Consider the following 19,980-nt stretch of genomic DNA (forward strand, 5'->3'; position numbering starts at 1 on the left):
CAATCAGTTCGCTAGACTGTCTGGATTTCGCCACACTCTGGGAGCGTTATTAGAAGTGTGCTTACGTCACAGCCCGTCTGCCGTACTGCTGCAGACACGTGGACTGGACGTTTCCTTCCCCGGCTGGCCTGCACTGTTACCGTATCGCACCGCGGCGGTTCCGGCAGGGACGGCGCATACGTCACAAGTGCGAGTGTCACTTCCTAGAGCAGAAAGCGTAGTGATGCCTCAGTCTATCTAGACTGTTTAGTGGTCGTATGCCACATCCTTTAGAGCAGAAAGCACGGACTAAATGGAGTTGGTGTGAACTCATGTGAAGTCACAGAGTTGGCGTCACACTTTGTCCATGAGGCGATTGTGACGCCACCGCCGTCGTAAAACTCCCATTAGAGGTGAGAAGCTTGCTCGCACGTGAGCCGATTTGTGAATGGGATGTTTGCTCAGTTGACTGCCGCCAAAGCCAGCGAATTCAAGTGATCACCATGCTAACGTGTGTGGGCTGGGTGTGACAAACTACGTCAGAACGCCGCATGTGTAGCACAAAGGATCAGCAATCGCGTGACAGTGGCTGAAATACCCATCCGATTAGCATCACCTATTTGACAGTCGACGCCCATTCAGCAAATACTGCACTGTGGAAACCCATCCGGCCTTCCCATCACCTTCAGGGGTTCCCCTCCCGGCTCCCAGTACCGGCTTTCCTGAGAGGCTAGTGTATAGAGATGCAGTCGAGAACCATCCTTGTTCAATAGCTTCGGGCGGTACCAGGAGGGCTCTGGGCTGCGCAAGAGACGAGCTCTTGTGTGCGTTGAAATGTATAGTGTAGTGCCTACTAAGAAAGCCTATGACTTTTCTCGGCTCATCGCATCGGATACATATTCACTAATCTAATCATACCATTCATGACATGACTCTCCTAAAAAGGTAGTGGCAAATCAGGGATATCGTTTTTTACTCAACCATACATCCTCTTTTTAGTACGCGAAACTGAGGCTGTCATTTAAAGTAATGCCTGAGACAATCAACCTGCGCGACACCACCAAATAGCATTCGAAATTAAGATTCCATAAAACATCTATCATTTGATATCCTCATTCATGCAATGTTCATCAAATGCGTTTGCGTAATTTGCCTTCATCGCCGGGAGAGGCATGGTTCAATCATTGCAATGTCGTACGGAACTTTGAAGCCAATAGTTATTCTTCTCCGCCCAGTTCTCACTTCAATCTTTTCGGTGAATCAGAGTTCAGAGCCGTCTTCCTTGCAGATTATTTGGAAGCAAATCCACCAATTGAGGGCTCATAATAAGCAGCGAGCCATCAGCAGGGCTGCAGTATCCTGAACAGATACTCCCGGTCCATCAGACTGTCTTCTGGAAGATCGGTGCAGTAGATCGCGTTACAGATGGTATCTCTGCCAAACTTGGCCCGCAGTGAGTCAGGTCTGAGCAGCTGGGCCAGGTGCGGGTCGCGCGGGCCGGCCATCTCTCGGACCACCTCCACCGTATCCTGGCCCTCCACCGCGCCACTGAGCTCCAGCGCCACCGACGGGCCCGAGCTGAGCTGGGCGATCATCTTGCCGCACTCTGGCAGCACGCCGCGGTACACCTCGAGCAGACGGCTCGCCTCCGCGCCGGTCAGCGTCATCATGTCCAGCGCCGTCACCGTCACGCGGTGGTCAGCCTGGATGGCGGCCAGCACGTCACCCAGCCGCCTCTCTGCCAGCACGTGCGGCAGGATGATGCAGCACGAGCCGTCAGCCGAGAGGCGAGCTGACGTCAGCGGCCGGGCGTCGCCAGCGGGTGGGAAGAAGAACCGCAGCTCGCGGACGGCCGCCTCGCATCCCGTGGAGCCGTGCAGGCAGTTGTTGTCGAGCTCGGCGCCCAGCTGGCGGCGCACGGTGTCGCAGCACTCCTCGCTGGCCGTCAGGCAGTCAGTGGGGCCCATCAACTCCCTCCAGCGCTGCACGGCGTCCTGACCTGTCAGCTGCAGCACCACACACGGCCCGGCAGTCAGATAAGCCAGCTCCTCGGCCGCCTGGCAGTGGTGCTGCGCCTCCGAGAAGAACGCACCCGCCTCGTGCCGCTCGAGCTGCACCATGCGCGCGCGCGTCACCCGCAGACCCTGCTTCTCGATGATTTGAACGATTTTGCCCAGGTGCTGGACAGCAGCGGGCTTCACCAGAGCCAATGTGGACTGGGAGTCGTCCTCGAATATGTCTCGTGTCTTCTTGTTGGCGTACTCGACAAGCCGCATGTGTCGGCCAAGAACCGTAACCAGGTTACCCAGCGCTAGATCACTGCAGGTGACCGTCGGAACCTGGGTTCTCTTTAGGTACGTTCGGTTGGTTCTGCGGTCAAATAGCTCTACGGAGCTGTCCTCGGTGTAAAAGTAGAGGACCATGTCACGGGTCAGTGATGACTCCGGGTCATACCACTCGGCGTTGAAGGCGACTCGATCTTGACTGGCCGGTTGAAATGGTGGCATGACTTTTGTTATTCACAGACGTTTGAAACCGTAGGTGCCAATAAAAGGACTATATAGCTTTCGATGATGAAGTGAGAAATCAGTGTTTGGTTGCTGAACTCATTGTTCTTTGATCATTTGCAGATCAGTGGTTTTTCCGAAAAAAGGCGTCGACGAAATCATCAACTATTCAATAATAAATGTAAGCACTACGACCAAGCTCCTTGATCAGGCGTCTTGCATCTTTGTTAAATTCATCCGATGTCTCAACGGAAAGCTTTGAAGAACTGCGCCAAAAATATAAATTCAAAAGAACACAGTTTTCTGAACAAAGCGAATTTTGCGATCAAGGGTTCTAAATTCACGCGACGACCATCAACAAGCACCACATTCCAAAAGACTGGCATGAAAACACGTAGGGACGTTTGTACAAAGGCAGATGAATGTGTTCGGCAATACGAAAAGCGTTTGCATCGTAAAAAGCTACAATGATTATGCATCTAATCATAGACCACTATATAGTGGTCTATGATATAACCCTCGCCCGCACATGGGGGAGCCACCCCCCCCCCCCCTCCAGGTAGTTTTTCTGCTCTGCACTCAACATTTTTAGAGCTAGTTAGAAGCCTGATTTTTCGTATAGCTGCTCCTCTATCCTTTCTTGATGTCCACTGAAAATTTCAAGTTTCTGTGGTTTTTGGCTTTGGAGATATGACCTTGTTCTTCAGGTCATGTCATGACCCAAATGACAAATAGGTACATAATATCTTGCGTCGGCTATGGGTCTTGTGAGCTTTTGACACCTTGACTTCGGCCTTTTTTGTTAGTCTTACCTCCCACCTATCATGGAACATGTTGTTCGACGATGTACAGATGTAAAGGTCAGTGTCAAGGTCAACCTAGGTCATCTAAAACCATTGCGTTTTAGGCAAGCTGAATTTACTTTTCGTGAAGTTTCTTAATGACTGTATTTTTGGTAAAACCTTCTCATTTCATGATCTCATGTATTATGGACAGTGGACACATAAGCAATCGGTGCACACATCAGTATACGCACAGACACACACAGACATACAAACACATATCATTAACCTTGACCTAACTTGACCTTAAATGACCTCAGCAGCAAAAACCTGGTCGGATAGTGTGACAAAGAGGTTCTGGCTGGCTGGGCACCAGAAACGGCATCGTCATCGGTATATGATAAGCAGCGCACTTGATATCCAACGGTGACCCAAAACAGCAACATTTTTTAGTTTGACCTAGCCTGGAAGGTCAATGACTGACCTGAGAAGGAAAAACTGGGTATCATTGGATTCGTCCCTTCCCAAAGAATCTTTTTGGTCTTTACCTTGAGGCTCTATCTCCAACAGGAACGAAATGGCGCGGGGGGTAGCGACCCCCCCCCCTCATGTGCGTTCTACGATGGGAAAATGGCATGTGCGGGTGAGGGATAATATACCTATAGTGTTCAAACTTCAAATGTTCATTGATGTAACCCTAGATTGAAGAAAGTGATATAAACTGATATCGTATCGCCTCACCAACCGATGACAAGTCCGCTTGTAGGTAGTAAATGCAAATACTTTTGCCTACAAATTGTTCATAGAAAAAAATCTGGCTCTTTGAATCCACACTGATATGCAACAATACTTCCAGATTTTCGCCAAGTTCCATGAAATGTGCTGTTGCATGGACGTTCCTCACAGGATAATGGCCGCAGCTTGTCGGACCGGTTGGTGCATTGTCTTGACCGGTTTGCTTTAGTCCCCGTAAGAAAAATAGGCAACTCTTATCGGTCATCACATTGCACCAGGCGAAGACCATGCTGGCCTTTCCAGGAGATTGGCTAGCATCTCTAGGCCAAGGATAACATTCGAAGATGGTGCCAACCATAGACATTGCATAGCATAATGAGCGACGTTTTAAAGGGACCCTCTCACCTTCAAAAAGTTTATGAATTGGCATGAAAGTGATGTCGCTCGGTTCAGAAAGAGCGAAAACGAATATCTACCAAATTTCACCGAAAAATATTCACCGGTTTTCAAGATATTAGACTTTTACTTTTGTTTACTTTTTGAGATCTCCACTGTTCCTAGCGACTTTATTTGGAAGCAATAGTTTGGCAGCTGAAAGTGCGGCACTTGTTGCGCGCAAAGCAGCAGAACCACCGCGTGCTACAAAACGTTTTAGTCAAACATTTAAAAATCGTTATATATCTGCGCTGACGTCACACATTCAGAGGGGTATTCCTATGCATTAGCCCCTCTGAATCAAAATGCTGCAATTTTGAAATTCAATATTTCCTATTTGAGGCATTTCTCGATGTTGTGAGTGCCGAAACCGGTAATTGTGAGCCAGGGACCCCATTTTGGCTATCTCAACTCAAATCTAATGTTAAGGTGGGAGGGTCCCTTTAACAGGCGACACATGTTTGTTTTATCACTATCAGAATGAATTCAGGGATAATAAATGATAAGAAAATAAATACAATAAATAAATAAATAATAAATAAAATAAATACAGAAATAAATAATAAAACAACTAAATAATAAGTAGGTAATCATAAATTCAGGGCTAATAAATAGCAATCAAGAAACACAAGTGGAATGCTAAAACATTAGATAATTGATAAACATGGCTCTCAAGCACGCCTCAATGATTGTAGCATAAACGTCACTTGTAAAACTGTACATTATCGCACATATGTATTTATCATTATATAATGCGCCTACAGTCTCAATGTTCGTGTGATAATCACATCTTTCCCGGAGAAAATGCCGGAAAATATTCGGAGCCTTACCAGAATCTGAGGAAAATGCTTGCGTAGTGACTGTGAAACTATAATAGTTCATTCGAAGATTAACGACACCTTTAGGAAGAAGCAGGGGCGGATCCAGGAAAACTCCAAGGGGAGGGTCATGAATCGAAGTGGTGCCCCTACCTATACCCAAAATTAAAAACTCAACGGATTTCGTCCACTTCATTTTGGTGGTGCCCCAATTTTCAGTTTTTATTTTTTATTTTTAGTCAGTATCTTACCTCTTAGCCACAACCACATTTACCAATTGTAAGCAAGTATATATGAATGTGCTATGTGTATATATGTTGTGGACGCTGAGTAATGAGTACTTACCAGGAACGTTATCAGGTAAGCAAATCGTCAGTCCGACGAACTTGACCCTGGCGTCTAAAGGGTCTGTCCTTGACACTTCAGGCTTGTCAGGGGCACCAAAGTTCTTCCAGGGACACCACAAACCTGTCAGGGGCACCTACGGCCTTTTAGGGGCGCCACAGGCCCGCCAGGGGCACCACAGGCCTACCAGGAAGCAGGGGCACCACAGGTCTAGCAAGTATACACGACAGGCCTGTCAGGGGCACAACGGGCCTGTTGGGCCCATGAGCACCCCTAGGGGCAGGGGCACCACAGTCCTTCCAGGGGCACCGCAGGCCTGTGAGGGGCACCAGCGGCCTAGCAGGGGCACCAGTCAACACAGGCCTGCCAGGGGCACCACAGACCTGCCAGGGGCACCAGAGGCCTGCCAGGAGCACCACCGACCTCGCAGGGGTAACTTGGGCCTGTCAGGGCCCAGGGGCACCACGGGCCTGTCGAGAGGCACTTCAGGCTTTTCAGGGGCACCATAGTCCTCTCAGGGCGCAGGGGTAGCAGGGGCACCAGAGACCTGCCAGGGGCACTACAGGCCTAGCAAGGGCACCACTGGTCTATCAGGGGCACCACGAGGCACGAGCCTGTCATAGCCAGGCATCTCAGGCTTGTCAAGGCCCAGGGGCACCACAGGTCTGTGAGGGGCACCAGCGACCTAGCAGGGGCACCAGTCAACACAGGTCTGCCAGGGGCACCACAGACCTGCCAGGGGCACCAGAGGCCTGCCAGGGGCACCAGCAGCCTAGCAAGGGCACCAGAGGCCTGCCAGGGGCACCAGCGGCCTAGCAAGGGCACCAGAGGCCTGCCAGGGGCACCACAGGCCTAACAAGGGCACCACGGGCCTGTCAGGGGCACCTCAGGCTTGTCAGGGGCACCTCAGGCTTGTCAGGGCCCAGGGACACCACAGTCCTTCCAAGGGCACCGCAAGCCTGTCAGGGGCACCAGAGGCCTGCCAGGGGCACCACAGGCCTAGCAAGGGCACCTCTGGCCTGTCAGGGGCACCTCAGGCTTGTCAGGGCCCAGGGGCACCACAGTCCTTCCAGGGGCATTACAAGCCTGTCAGGGGCACCAGAGGCCTAGCAAGGGCACCACAGGCCTGCCATGGACACCACAGGCCTGCCAGGGGCACCACCGGCCTTGCAGGGGCGCCTCAGGCCTGTCAGGGGCACCACGTGCCTGCCGGGGACACTTCAGGCTTGTCAGGGGCGTTACAGTCCTGTCAAGGCCCAGGGGCACCAGGCCCGTGGTGTCCCTGCTAGGCCTGTGGTGCCCCTGGCGGTCCTGTGGTGCCCCTGTCAGGACTGTGATACCCCTGATAGGCCGGTGGTGCCCCTGGAAGGTCTTTGGGCCCCCGGGCCTCAAGGGGGGGGCCATGACCCATGTGACCCCCCCCTTGGATCCGCCCCTGGGAAGAAGCTAGGTGATGGAGTATCATACGATACGAGTTTCACATTTGGGTATTGGTGCAGGTGCCGACGGGGATCACACTTCTACGCATAAATTATGAATCAGTTATTTGTAAATTACATAAATGTCGAGTCAATTTCGCCAAGGTTCAAACATAATAGCCGTTTTCACAACGGCCATCTGGTACACATTTGGTGCACATCTGGTGCAGATAAGGTGCAGATTTGGTCATATTAGGTTCAGTGTGTCTCTAAGCAGCTATCGGCTAGGGTTGCACTAGTTGCTTAGGTATATGCCTGCTTTGTCATATTATCAGAGAGTATCATCGATTAAAACACGGAAATAAATTCATAAAATAAAGATATTTGCTGTTAAAGAGATTAGGTGCAGATTTGGTCAAATTAGGTGCACTCGCCGGGTAGCTCGTCGTGAAAACGGCTAATATCTAATACATCTCCAGCACTCACATTATTCAAAAACTTGAGATGGTCATGTAGGCGGCGCATTTTTACACGGTAATTTCTTTTCAACAATCAATTTATCTTAGCAGCTTTCTTAATATTATTTTTCTAGCATCGTTGCACAATAACCATTTATTTGCAAATTATAAGCCAACTAATTTTCAACATACCCTGCATGGAAAAAATGCTGATCAAAATGCATATAGGTAGTTCGTCATGTAGCAATCTTGCTCACATTAGCCCACAATTTGATCGAGCAGAATCACTGAACATTTTTTTTTGTGTCGGTTTTAACCAATCGCACTGAAAGGGGCAGCCATTACCGATAAACCTTTCCTTTCAAAAGCAAGGCGCCATGTTCCCCACCTTAGCCCTGTCCCAGTGTCAAAACTCTGCCATCAGACGGACGGACAGCGGACCCACCTTGGCGGCAGCCTCCTTGAAGATGTTGAGCTGCTCGGCAGCCTTGTCGCGATCGTTGTTCACCATGGCGGCGGCTCGGCGGGCGGGTGCGAACTGCGCGACGGATGGAGTGTGTCAGGGAGCTCTGCTAGCGGCCGGCTCTCGGCTAGGAGTGAAGGGCCGGCCGGCCGGTCACGACTCTATACCGCCTTCCCACCACGGCCGGTCGGGGATGGGCGACCCCAGCACTGCTACCCCCCCCCCCCCCATCTCCGCACCGACGGACAAGTCGGGAGGGACCGTGCCATGAGCTGCATGATGCAAGAACCGGACGGCGGTGGAGGAAGAATAAGACGCTGTTCCCGTCCAACGGTTGGTGGCGATGAGGCAAAATGATCGGGCGCTTATGTTACATAATAATGAAGACTCGAGAGTGTAGTTATATTTGAAATTTTTGATGGGTTGTAAAATTAAGAAGCAAGGATTCGAAAGGGTACGAAAAAGATCGTTAGCTAAATTATTGGATTGAATGTCACCTGTATCTCAGGACATGTCACCTGAAACGGCACTTTAAATGAAGCAAAGCTGCACAAAACAACGAGCACTTCACACTTGCCTCGGGTATGTCTCGAAAAACTTAACTCGTTTGAGTTCGCTTGAGTTCGCATCTCTGATTTTTCCACCTCGTGCTTTCAACACATGGAAATCCGCAACATCATCGTGTTCGGTAGTTAATCAGATAAGTCTATTTTCAAAACTCAGCATTTTGCAGGCGAGTAGCTTTAAAACTGGATAAATCATGGACTAGCTAGCCTCTGCGATGGTTGGGCAGCCTGGTGAGGCGCCCACCGAGCTACCGGATCCACCATAACGCAGGGCCTCGGCTAACATGTTAACTGGTGGGCCAAATGGCCCACCAGTGACCCGAAATGGCCCACCAGCCTCAAAGATTTGGCCCACCAGTAATTTTCCGAAAAATCTAAGTTTTCACATTTCAAATTGAACTAGCAGATCTTATCGTACATTTCCAGGCTGTAAAGTACCCATCGGTGAAACATATTCTTGTGAAAAAACTTCAACCTATTGTTTGCAATATCCTCTTGGGGTACAAAGTGGAAAAACAGACCAGTTCAGACAATCGGGGATAAGCCTGCGAGCGATCTCAGACGGCTGGCCGATAGACACGATATAAGCCAGAGTCAAACTAGAGGTAGTGTCGGCGACTTCCAGCCGATTGAAGTCTGCAAGCGATATTAATACTGCCGAATTTTGGCCACGACCCTGTCGCCGAATCGCGTCGTGTAGAAAATCGGCGAACAGTTTTACCGACAGAGGCGAACAGTTCGCCGACAGAGCCCGATTTGCAGAAAACGGGTGGGGCCCCCCTAATCGTGCGCGGGTCGAAGCTGATCCATGTTTCGGCGAACATCGCGAATGAATGGCGAATCTGTTGCGAATAGTCGGCGATGCCTTGGCATCAAGTCGACGCACGCAGCGACATGTCGGCGGCGACTCGGCGACTGTTTGGCGATCATGTTCGTTTATTATAAATTCGGCTAACGGCCACGAAATTTTCATTTTTCATGAAATATTCGTGGCGGTCGTGACAAACCGTAAAAGTCACGCGGTGGACACCGACTGGTCTGCGAAATGCCAAGACCGTGGAAGAAAGATCCCGAATCGGTCCGTGACATAGGATGACTTGCATATTCGTGCACATTCGTGTACCAAAATTCGGCTTTATGCGTCTTCACGACCGGTATGATGCTTGCAGTCACACATCTGACCAGTCGGACGAATTTCGAACCGTTCACAGTCACCGTTCCAAAAATTTCTCATTTGGGCTGAAGATGACGGTGACACTCAAGAATATGAAAGGATAATTTTCCACTCTCACCTTTTGGGTGGCTAGAATTTTCCACTCAGACACCCAAGACAAATCGGAAGTTTGGGACACTGTTCACCAGAAGTGTACATAACTTTTTTTAAAGAAAATATTAGGGTTGCGCACTCACGCGCAGTGCGCTTGGGCTTTTGAGTCAATTATTTTCCATGCGACACCAATAGGCTTAATGATCATTTTCAGACATGTTGGGGTTGCTGCTACAACCCTTTTTTGGGGTTCCTGCTACAACGCACTTTATATATAAAGTTGCACTCGTGCTGTTCACAATTCCTCCCGATCCACCCGACAACGCCCGATCTCTTCCGACCGCTTCCGAATCTCCGACTAGTCGGCGAGCGATCCACTCAGGGCTCGCTGATTTTTAACATCCGACCGGCCGTAAGTTATCGTCCAAAGTTTTATAATCTGCGTCAATATTTTGTGCATACTTGTGCGATTTTATGTGCACTGCCGGAGTATCACCGTTGAGAGGGTTGTGGGTCCCTTGTCTCTCCTCTCTCTGAAGAGTCGGGGGGGGGGTCGAACCCCGTTTTTTTACACATCCTGACATTTTTTGCAGAATAAAGTGGCCGAAATCTAGGGAGAAATTGAAAATTGGGGTGGGTGGGCTATGGCTACGAAGGTCAGTCCATGTCGCTGCCCAAGTGGCCCACCAGTCAAAATTCCTTAGCCGAGGCCCTGCCATAACGAGCTCAGTTGGCGAACGTTAGAATATGCGCCAGACGTGAGTCGATTGGTTGAATCGAAAACAGTGAACAAATACAATTTTTCATCCATGTGATTTATGTTTGCGTTTCACACTGACTTTGGGTGACATGAGCGTTTAGAATGAAACATCCAGCAACGAAAAAAAAAGCATCTCCGAGTAATGCAAACGGCTAGAAGGGAGCATCTCACAAAACGGTATCTAATTGTCCTGATAAAACGTTTTAGAAATTAAATAAATAATTTAGTCCCCACCATCTGAAGTCTTTCAGATAAAGTTGTAACATGTCGGCGTGCTCCTATAATAGCGTAGCCTCAGCAGGAAATAACGTGCATGGATTGCGGTGAAGACGGCGTTGGTGCGCTTTCTCAGTCATACAAAAAAAAAACGCAAGAAAACTACCCATACCTCAAAACAACGGGACCATACATACGCCACCATATTGCTGATATAGAACAGTCTATGACCTGGTTTATAGATGGAAAATTGAACGATCATGATATGGAGAGGAAGAGAGGAAGAGAGAGAAAGAGAGAGAGAGAAAGAGAGAGAGAGAGAGAGAGAGAGAGAGAGAGAGAGAGAGAGAGAGAGAGAGAGAGAGAGAGAGAGAGAGAGAGAGAGAGAGAGAGAGAGAGAGAGAGAGAGAGAGGAAGGAAGATTGGACTATGCTAGCAGCGCATCCGTCCCTTCATCACAATTGGTCATGGCGTTAAAAGTGAGTCAAATTTGCTTTGTGGTGAACCACATTGCAAATGTAAATAGCATCTAAACAGCTTTACGAGGCAACATGGCAGGTAAGGCAAGCTCACGTCCTAACGTCGGTTAGTGGGGGTTGGGAAACAGGATATCACACGTAACTGCACAAATGAGAGATGGCTGTCATGCAAACTGTCTGGTATTGTTGAACTGCTAACCAGTGGATGCATTGAACAGGTGTGGTGTGTATCCCAGCGGGCTATTGAACTGAATTTATGGTTTGTGGTCGGAGCTGTGAAAAGGCGCAATGGTAACAGAGCTACCACCCGGTGCAGAGCCATCGCAGCTGTATTTATAGGGTGGTCATTGACGAAACGGTAAAATGGAGGAATAAAAGCCTTTATTCGAGTCTTCTGCTTACTTTCGTCGCCATGCAAATTCAACGGCGTAAAAGCTGCTATACATTATTTAAAGCAGACATGTGCTTGGATCCCAGAAAAGGGATCTGGGATCTGATCCCTCAGATCCTTATCTCGGATTCGTCGAGATCATAGGTCCAGCTTTGCAATTTTTTTTAGAGATCCATAGAGATCATAGATCCGAGTCAATTTTTGTTCTGCTTGGGATCCAGTGAGATCACAAATCATCATTTATCGTCAATAGAACTCCAAAAAAAATCACTCGTTGCAACTTACAAACGTTCCGATTTAGTGATTTTATGTACCTAATTGCACGTTTAATCCATAGTTTTGTGGTACTTATTAGCCGTTTTCACGACGGCCATCTGGTATACATTTGGTGCACATCTGGTGCAGAACAGGTGCAGATTTGGTCAAATTAGGTTCAGGGTGTCTCTTAGTAGCTATCAGCTAGGGTTGCACTAATTGCTCATATGCCTGATTTGTCATATTAACAGAGAGTATCATCGATTATTACACAAATAAAATCATAAAATAAAGATATTTGTTGTAAAAGAGATTAGGTGCAGATTTGGTCAAATTAGGTGCACTCACCGGATAGCCCGTCGTGAAAACGGCTAATGCCATAAAAAGACTTGGAAACCTGATTTCAAGTGTTGTGCATGGTGGGATCAACTCAGATCATATAGATCCGTATTTCTAGTTAAGCGTCAGATCCTGTGAGGTCATAGATTCATCACTCGGACCCATGCACATGTCTGATTTAAAGGGATAATAATTATTTGTTTAACAGCATCGTTGCAAATGCAGTTACATTTTCATATTGTTTTCAGTAGAGTATGCATTTATAACATGCTCGCTAAGAACTGGCCCGAAAGCTTCCGACCCGACTGTGAAACTGGGATGGGTTTGGCAGTCACCGAAACAGCTTGGACTGGAGTCATGAGTGATTCTTGAAAAAGAGTTCGATCATGAGTGACTCTTGAAAAGAGTTCGATCATGAAGTGGAACAATCAGCAGAACGGGTGAAAAGTTGATAGGCATGCTAGGAACCTGAGACAGTCATCGAGAAGGGGAGGGGACAGAGATGCCGCTTAGCTCCCTTGTTCGTCACTCAGATCGGTATCACACGACATATCTTAACCCGCGCATGACTGGGGGGGGGGGGGCTCTACAGAGCCCCCTCCCGTTTTTCGGCAACTGTTTGACGGATCAACACGAAACCTGCGGTACTTTCAGCGGCATCAATTTGACACCTTGTGTTTAAATTTCAACTTTCTATTTAGCATAGTTTGGCCGGAAATGACGTCAGAGTGACGTCATGTCGGCCGATTTTGATATTGAATTATGGCAAACGCTCTCAACAGCTTAGTTTTAAAGCTAGATCTAGGTGCTAGAGCTAGGTGTACAGAGGTCTATGCTAGATCCAATGTCTTTGCATCGGTGGACTACAAATAAACGTAGCTATCAAACTGCTGTCTAGAATTTTCGACATTTTGAAAATTTTGAAAACTATGTTTTTACAATTACAAATAATATAATTTTTGGTTTTTTTCAAAGAGTATTTGCTTTTCGCAAAAACCGGTATATATTAAACTACTCTAGCTAGTTTTAGCCTAATATCTTCAAAAATAGTCAAGTTATTAGCATTATTGCCAAAATTTTACAATTATATATTTTTCAAAGCCATTTTTAGTACGTTTTCGACATTGTAAAGCAATATAAATGGCACCATCGTGTTTCTGAGCTCAAACTGCATCTGATAGGTACCTTTTTTTTGTTGAAACATTTCATTTCAAAATTTGACCTTTTCTGACCTAAATCCCAGCCAGCAATTCGCTTGGGCTAAACCATGGCAAACCTCGGGCAGCTTGGGCTTAGCTTGGGTTTTCCCACTTCAATCAAAACCAATGCATTTTTTACTTGGGCTGAGCTTGGGCATGCCGCAGCTATGCCCGAGTGTGGCCAGCTGCAGCTCAGCCCGACATCCGCCCGCGCAATCAAAGCAGGCTCAACTTGGGCGGAGCGCGGGCTGATCAAGCTGGTTGCTTCCTTTGGCTAACTGGACTAAAGCCGGAGTTGAGCCATACTTGATCGGCTGTTCACGCATGCGCATTTCTGCGCCAGTCACGTTTCGCTCGGGCTTACATCGGGCTAACGCCAATCGTCGCACAACTAGGGCTAAGCTACGGCTGTCCGGAGCTCGCAGAGCGGGCATACCTCCGGCGGAGCATGGGCTTTAGTCGGCGTTTTTGTGTCATACGCCGAGTTTAGCCCAAGCCCTAGCCGACTTTAGCCCGACTAAAATCTCGGGCAAGCCGCACTTTAGCCTGCTTGGGCCCGGAGTAAAATTGCTGGCTGGGATGTGACCTGACCTCCGGTAGATTCAGCTGAAAATGACCTCAAATGACACAGACGACATTATTTTTGAAATCTACGAATAAAATGGACCATAAAACATGCGTCACGTGACCGATACATGATATACAATTTTCGTGACCTAGGATGACCTGGCCTTGACCTGAAAAATTCGAAGTAAAAGTTCGGTACCCTCAGGGTATCTAATGGCCGCCCCACACCGGACCTCGCATGCGGGTTGCGAGTTTGCGGGTTTTGAGTTGACGGGCATAACACTAATTCATAGAGTGATTAGAACGTTCCCTTATGGTAACTTCATGAATGCAGTGAAGCCGGTACACCTTCAGAAAATTAAATATAGTCGCAAAACCAACGCAACGAGCCTAAATTCGACTTAAAGGGACTATCCCACCTTCTAAAATGTTGTTAAAACCAGTTAAATTGTGCCCGACTTTATAGATTGGATGACCAGGAACACGGTTCTGGCATTTATTTTTCATTTAACATCTTACGCTTCCCATATTCCAAACACAAACTTTCAAATATGTGACGTCACAGCCCAAAATTACCTCCTTCCCCAGGCCACATTACTGTCATAATGCTGATTCTTTTTACTCTGTAGGCACCACAACAAAGTTCAGACCAAGTTTTAAGCGATTTTTCAACGAACAAACCCATTTAAATCAGAATGACTAAACGAGGTGACGTCACACTAACGGTCGCTCCATGTTGAAGATAGGGCCTTGTACAAGGCCCATTTTCAAATGAAGGGAACGAATTTCTTCAATACCAAGAGGCCGCGGGGGTTGCAACCTAGATAGATAGTGGTTTCTGAACCTCGCCGCAAACTTGGCTATCTCAGCTCAAACCCCATGTTAAAGGTGGGATAGTCCCTTTAAACGAAAAACCCGCAAGCCTCGCAGAACTCGCAGACCTCGCAGCGAGGAATATCAAAAGTTGACTCAAAATCAACTTTTGGTAGGCGATGCAAGGTGGCTCGCAAGCTAAAAACATGCCGACTCGCTTGTTCGATGGTAGTGTGGGTCACTTAGCTTAGTTTGTATTATTTGATTTTGAGGAAACCCGAAAAACCAAAAACTCGCAACCCGCATGCGAGGTCCGGTGTGGGGCGGCCTTAAGGCATATATCAAGGAGTGCGTAAACCAAAATGAGCCTGATCGGACTTGTCAGCCGGCGGCTAGAGCCTAAATTGTGAACCAGCAAAAATGCCGATAATTTTTAATTTGACCTGACCTATGATATCATCGGTGACATCGAGGCCAATGAAAATAGGTTTCAATCGACAGTTTTTCCAGGGCTATCAGACACCGTTTGAATTTTGACGATCGGCCCAGCAGTTTCGGAGATAGGAGAGTGGGCTCTGGAGAGCCCCCCCCCCCCTCAGTCACTCGCGTTATGGAAAATACCCCAGTCATGCGCGGGTTAATGAACAAAATGTATAGAGACATATTTCCTGTCGGTGCCCGATGCGCTTACGCCGCCCTCTACATTCGACGTCAGACCAGGCACCCGCCACCTACCTATAAAGACGGTAATGGTTAGCATGTTCGATTTTTTCTTCGTATATAGGGGATCCCTGATCGATTCCAAATTGTATGCCTCCTCCAAGCTCATTGGCAAGTACTGTAGCAGGTATATTTGCAAGTACCTACAGCAAGTCTTTGGCGAATGTCTAAGCTTCTAGACGTCCAATTGACACGAGAAAATGACGGGCAATCGATCCCAATTTTTTTCCCTAATCATTTCATGGCCAACGCGATGCGAAGCGAGCGCAAGTACATATAGGTATCTTGTCATACCCATTGCATGGGGGAAGAGACCTGTCAAGGTTGGTTGTATGGTCAATGGTTAACTATGGTCATATAGATCTAGCTGTGCTTGTGCAAAAGTCTTGGCAGAATAGAATGAAGGGCTCTTCAGTGCTGCTGCTAAACCACCGATAGTACCTACCTAATCCTCATCGGAGGTGACGATAATCCGCTTTGATACTACACGAAGATAGACCGATCACCAGCGTCTGGTGGGTATGCACTCTATGTATAGGAAATTAAATGGATACATGAGTCACCTGTCACTTCACTGATAATGATAGCAGGTGGACCGTGGACTTATGATATCGGCGTGACGGGTAGCGGATTTAGCGATGACAAACTCCCCTGAAATGGTTTGCTGGGGAGGAGCTTCCTACAAGTACACAATACACATACAGCTAGTGAGACGGCTGCCCCACCAACTTGCCATTTTACCGGCACCCCACCAATGAGCGTTGTGCCCCACCGACTTAACCTCATTTGCAGGCATTGGTGGTCTTGCAAATCAATTGAGGTGCTTTGGAATGCAGAAAGAGAGCGGCGCGCGCGGAACTTGTAGCCACGGAACTTGTAACTTGCGCCACGGAACTTGTATGGCCTATTATACGTCAATTTCGCATCGTGTGCAAGTTTTAACCCCAGGTCACATAAGGTCAGATTAGCAGGTCAAGTTAATCCTATTCCGGGCGGTGCTCCCCCCCTCAGGTTTTTCTATTGCCATTGTCAAACACTGCAAGACTTCCAGCTCATACTTGGTGGCTTTTCCTAAATAAATTCATTGCGCACATTCAGCAAAAAAAAGCCGGGTCAGGTCAGGTCAGGTCAGGTCACCAGAGCAGGTTCGTTGACCCCACATCAGAAAAGTTTGCAGTCACGTCAGAGCTAGAGTTTTTCACGGAGCGATTCCCTCTCTTCATGGGTCTTCATTACAGTACCATTATGTGTAATTTGTTTACCTCAGAGGTTTTATATCTGTGACCTGAGGTCAGGTAAGAGTCGTGATCTTTACATTACAAACCTATGGGAAAATATTTAAATGCGTCCTGCTTCGAGTAAAAGATTCCAAACCAGCCAATTCTTTCAGGATTATTACAGATTATCTGATCCGTAATGACCCAGTTGCTGCACTTACTGACAGAGGCACCGGGAGGGTCATCTGAGGTCATGTGAGGACTGAGGTCATCAATAGTTTTTAGCCAATAAACCACGATGTGATAGTGCTAGACTTGTAAATGGTACCAAACTGTTTGCCTGGTCATGTCGCGTTGATTGGCATACAGCGTGGCCTTCTTGGGTCAAATTTTGAAGTTTACCTATCAAAGTCATAAAGTACCTGTTTTGAACACTTTATTCTTATGACCTCTGGTTACCTCAATATTGACCTGAACCAAAAAAAGTTATTTATAAAAGATGTGGGTCTTCCAACGAACTATCAAATGACGTTTACTGTCGTTTGCCCTTTGTCGCTCTGATTCGAGGTTTTCGAGTCTCGACTGGGGGAGGGGGGGGGGGGGTGGAGGGGGCGAAAGGCTCCCCGCCCGATTCCGAGCCTTCCAGAGCCCGCCCGGAATAGGGTTCAGTGAACATCCGATTCGGGACACACTGGGGCGGTCCAACGTATGTACAGGTCTCGCGGGTTTTAGCCGTAGGTTTTGCACTTAGAAAATTTAATGTACTTCTGGCTATATCTTCGTCGTCTTAAGCTTTTAAGTGTTGAAGATGCGATCGACTTGCTGGTTCACAAGCCGGCCATGATCGTGTAAAATGGCTTCATCGTAGATCGATTAGTTTCTGAGATATAACCGGAAATGTTAAAGTGCAAAACCTAACGCCATCTCGCGAGAGCCGTACCATACATATGTATATACGGATCTCCTCTAGACGTACCGTGATATGAAATGCTATTTTACACAGAAAAGCCTGGAAATACCTACATATGTATACGGTCAGGTCAAGTGGCCCAAGGTATACGGGTTCGGGTTTTGGCAAATAACTTCGCAAAAAACGGCCACAGAGCCACGATGTTGGCATCATCGTGTTCGCCTTGCTCAGGCGCGTCGAAAAGTATACTTTTTGTTTGGGTGAGGTCAAGGTCAACCTGAGGTGTTGACCTTGGGCCACGGTCAGGTCAGAGCACCCCAGGTCACGAAGTAGGTCAAAGGAGGTCATGTCGCATATCATGCGATTCGGCAAGTCTTCCCGAGTCCTTGGTGGCCTTCCCGACTCGCTAGCTCATTTTTTTTCAAGAGTTATTGACGAAAACTCTTAAGACCCTAGTAAGGTCAACAATGCAAAAGTGAAGCATGGAAACTTGCAAGGAGTGCATGAGATCACGATTCCGAGAGGTTGAGACTTGAGATAGGCTGAGATCGTTCCCAGCGCCAAAATAGCAGTCCCCCCCCCCATTTTGACTTATAATGGTGAGGTCACTTTTGACCGACCTGACCTCATGTGACCTTTAGGAAAAATCCGAGATAAACAAGTCGTGAGACCTCTGGATGATACTAGGTCCTGTAACTTTCATCTCCCTGTGAAAGCTCCTCTCCTCTGGCACTGAGGGCGTTGCGAAGTTGCCAAAACAAGATCCGGCTTAAATAAAAGGTCAGGCATGCCAAATTTCAGTTCTCTATCGCCAGCGTGTTCGGAGCCATCGCGAAAAAACCTACAGGGGCGGCACCCCCCCCCCCCCCCCACACCGGCAGGCGAGGGTTAAAGCGGTGTAAGCAACACACCGATAAACGGTGGAGCGGATCACCACCAAGTGATCCGCTACAGTCGTCAAATCGATGTTAAATTAGCCAAATCAATTGCCCGACGTTTCGCTGCACCTGTTTGAGAAAGCTTATACAGCGAAACGTCGGCCAAATATGTCTAATTTAAACGTAACGATTTAACGGCTTAGCGATTAACGATTTTATGACGATTTTAGAGTAACGATTTACGAAAGGTCTCTACTGCATTTGGAATCAAAACTCTGATGCAGTTCCGCAATTCGTTTTGAACGGTTGCAAAGTCCCGTTTACAGATCCGCGAGCCCTCTATACCGTCTCAGCTCAGTGTCGGCTCACCTACCTGAGACCTAACGGCGTCGGACCACCACCAGTTTTGAGAAACCATTCGTCTCTCGACATCTCTGGGGCGCTCCTCGCGGAGGCCGAACCTGCAAAGGCGCGCACCGCGGCGGCAGTAGCAGTCAGTCCTGCGGCACCGGCTGTGGATGCAAGTGCGACAAAGTCGCTGACCGACGCACAGACAATCGCGCTCCCAATCACACACCATCGCTGAGGAACACAAAGCTGGTCGACGGCACTGACAGCATCAGCGAACCTAGTGCCGACCTAACCCAGTGGCAGCTGGCGGTGCGCTGATAGGCAGTGAGCGGCCTATGCCTTATATCAGCAGGGCAGGGTGGAGCGATCAATGATTATACCTACTCATGGCGCAGTCCATGTACAAATTCATTTGTGTAAATGTGTGCGTGATCCCCTTCCCACCACACGCACACATTTACACAAATGAATTTGTACATGGACTGAGCCAATTGTAACACTGTAGGGGAGAGTGGTGCAGGAGGCCCCCCCCCCTTAAGCTCAGTTGCTATTTTTAGACAACTGATAATATTTAAGAGCTAATGTGTGCATGCGCTGTGAGCATGCATCATTTTTCCATACATATTTGCATTCAAAATGAATCTAGGGGGTACACAAACCGTAAACTTTAACATTTTGGAAAAAGTTGCAAAGGGCCTTTTGCACTATGGGTATGGTAAGACCCCCTCTGCTATTACGAAATCAGTAAAACGCCCCCCTCGGGCGTTTTACAAGTCAAGTCGACTTGTAAAAGACGCCTTGCGAACACAGCTGCAAGGCCTTTTATTTCGAAAAGCTAAGCAAATACGGTGTAATCAAAACCAATAACACTTCCAAAGCGCTCGAACAATGCGAAAACTAGCACAACCAAACGCTGATGACCAACGAAAATTGTACCTACTACCTCTAAGAAAAGAAACAGAAAAAAGAAACAAAAACAAACTCCTTGAAAAAAGAATGCCACGCCTGCCGCAGGTGCAGGCGTTTTAGCATCGGGGGCGTTTTTAATCGGGGGGCGTTTTATCATCCTCGAAGGGAGGGCCTCTTAAAAAATGCAGTGTTTTAACGTCACA

At 47.9% G+C, this 19,980-nt stretch overlaps 2 protein-coding genes across 3 annotated transcripts in view; both read right to left on the reverse strand.

Annotated features, from left to right (window-relative positions):
* Positions 1-19,187, reverse strand: part of LOC122385455 (catalase-like) — a 37,796-nt gene extending 18,609 nt beyond the window's left edge. Inside the window, exons 1-2 of one of the 2 annotated variants that reach the window (XM_043373748.1) lie at positions 18,891-19,187; positions 7,923-8,015 (exon numbers count right to left, since the gene is read on the reverse strand). In XM_043373748.1, coding sequence (XP_043229683.1) covers positions 7,923-8,015; positions 18,891-19,097 — 300 coding nt within the window. In that variant the 5' untranslated portion in view covers positions 19,098-19,187. Of the gene's footprint in view, positions 1-7,922; positions 8,016-8,437; positions 8,535-18,890 lie in introns of those variants that run through there. The other variant, XM_043373749.1, reaches the window with a different exon arrangement.
* On the reverse strand, positions 933-2,817 carry LOC122385457 (nucleoside diphosphate kinase 7-like). Its single transcript, XM_043373750.1, has one exon. It carries the CDS (start codon positions 2,484-2,486, stop codon positions 1,320-1,322), a length of 1,167 nt encoding a protein of 388 aa, XP_043229685.1. The 5' UTR covers positions 2,487-2,817; the 3' UTR covers positions 933-1,319.
* Positions 19,188-19,980: the final 793 nt, after the last annotated feature.

Source organism: Amphibalanus amphitrite, unplaced genomic scaffold (genome assembly GCF_019059575.1).
Source record: "Amphibalanus amphitrite isolate SeventyFive unplaced genomic scaffold, NRLGWU_Aamphi_draft 000220F_arrow, whole genome shotgun sequence".
Taxonomy (NCBI): Eukaryota; Metazoa; Arthropoda; class Thecostraca; order Balanomorpha; family Balanidae; genus Amphibalanus; species Amphibalanus amphitrite.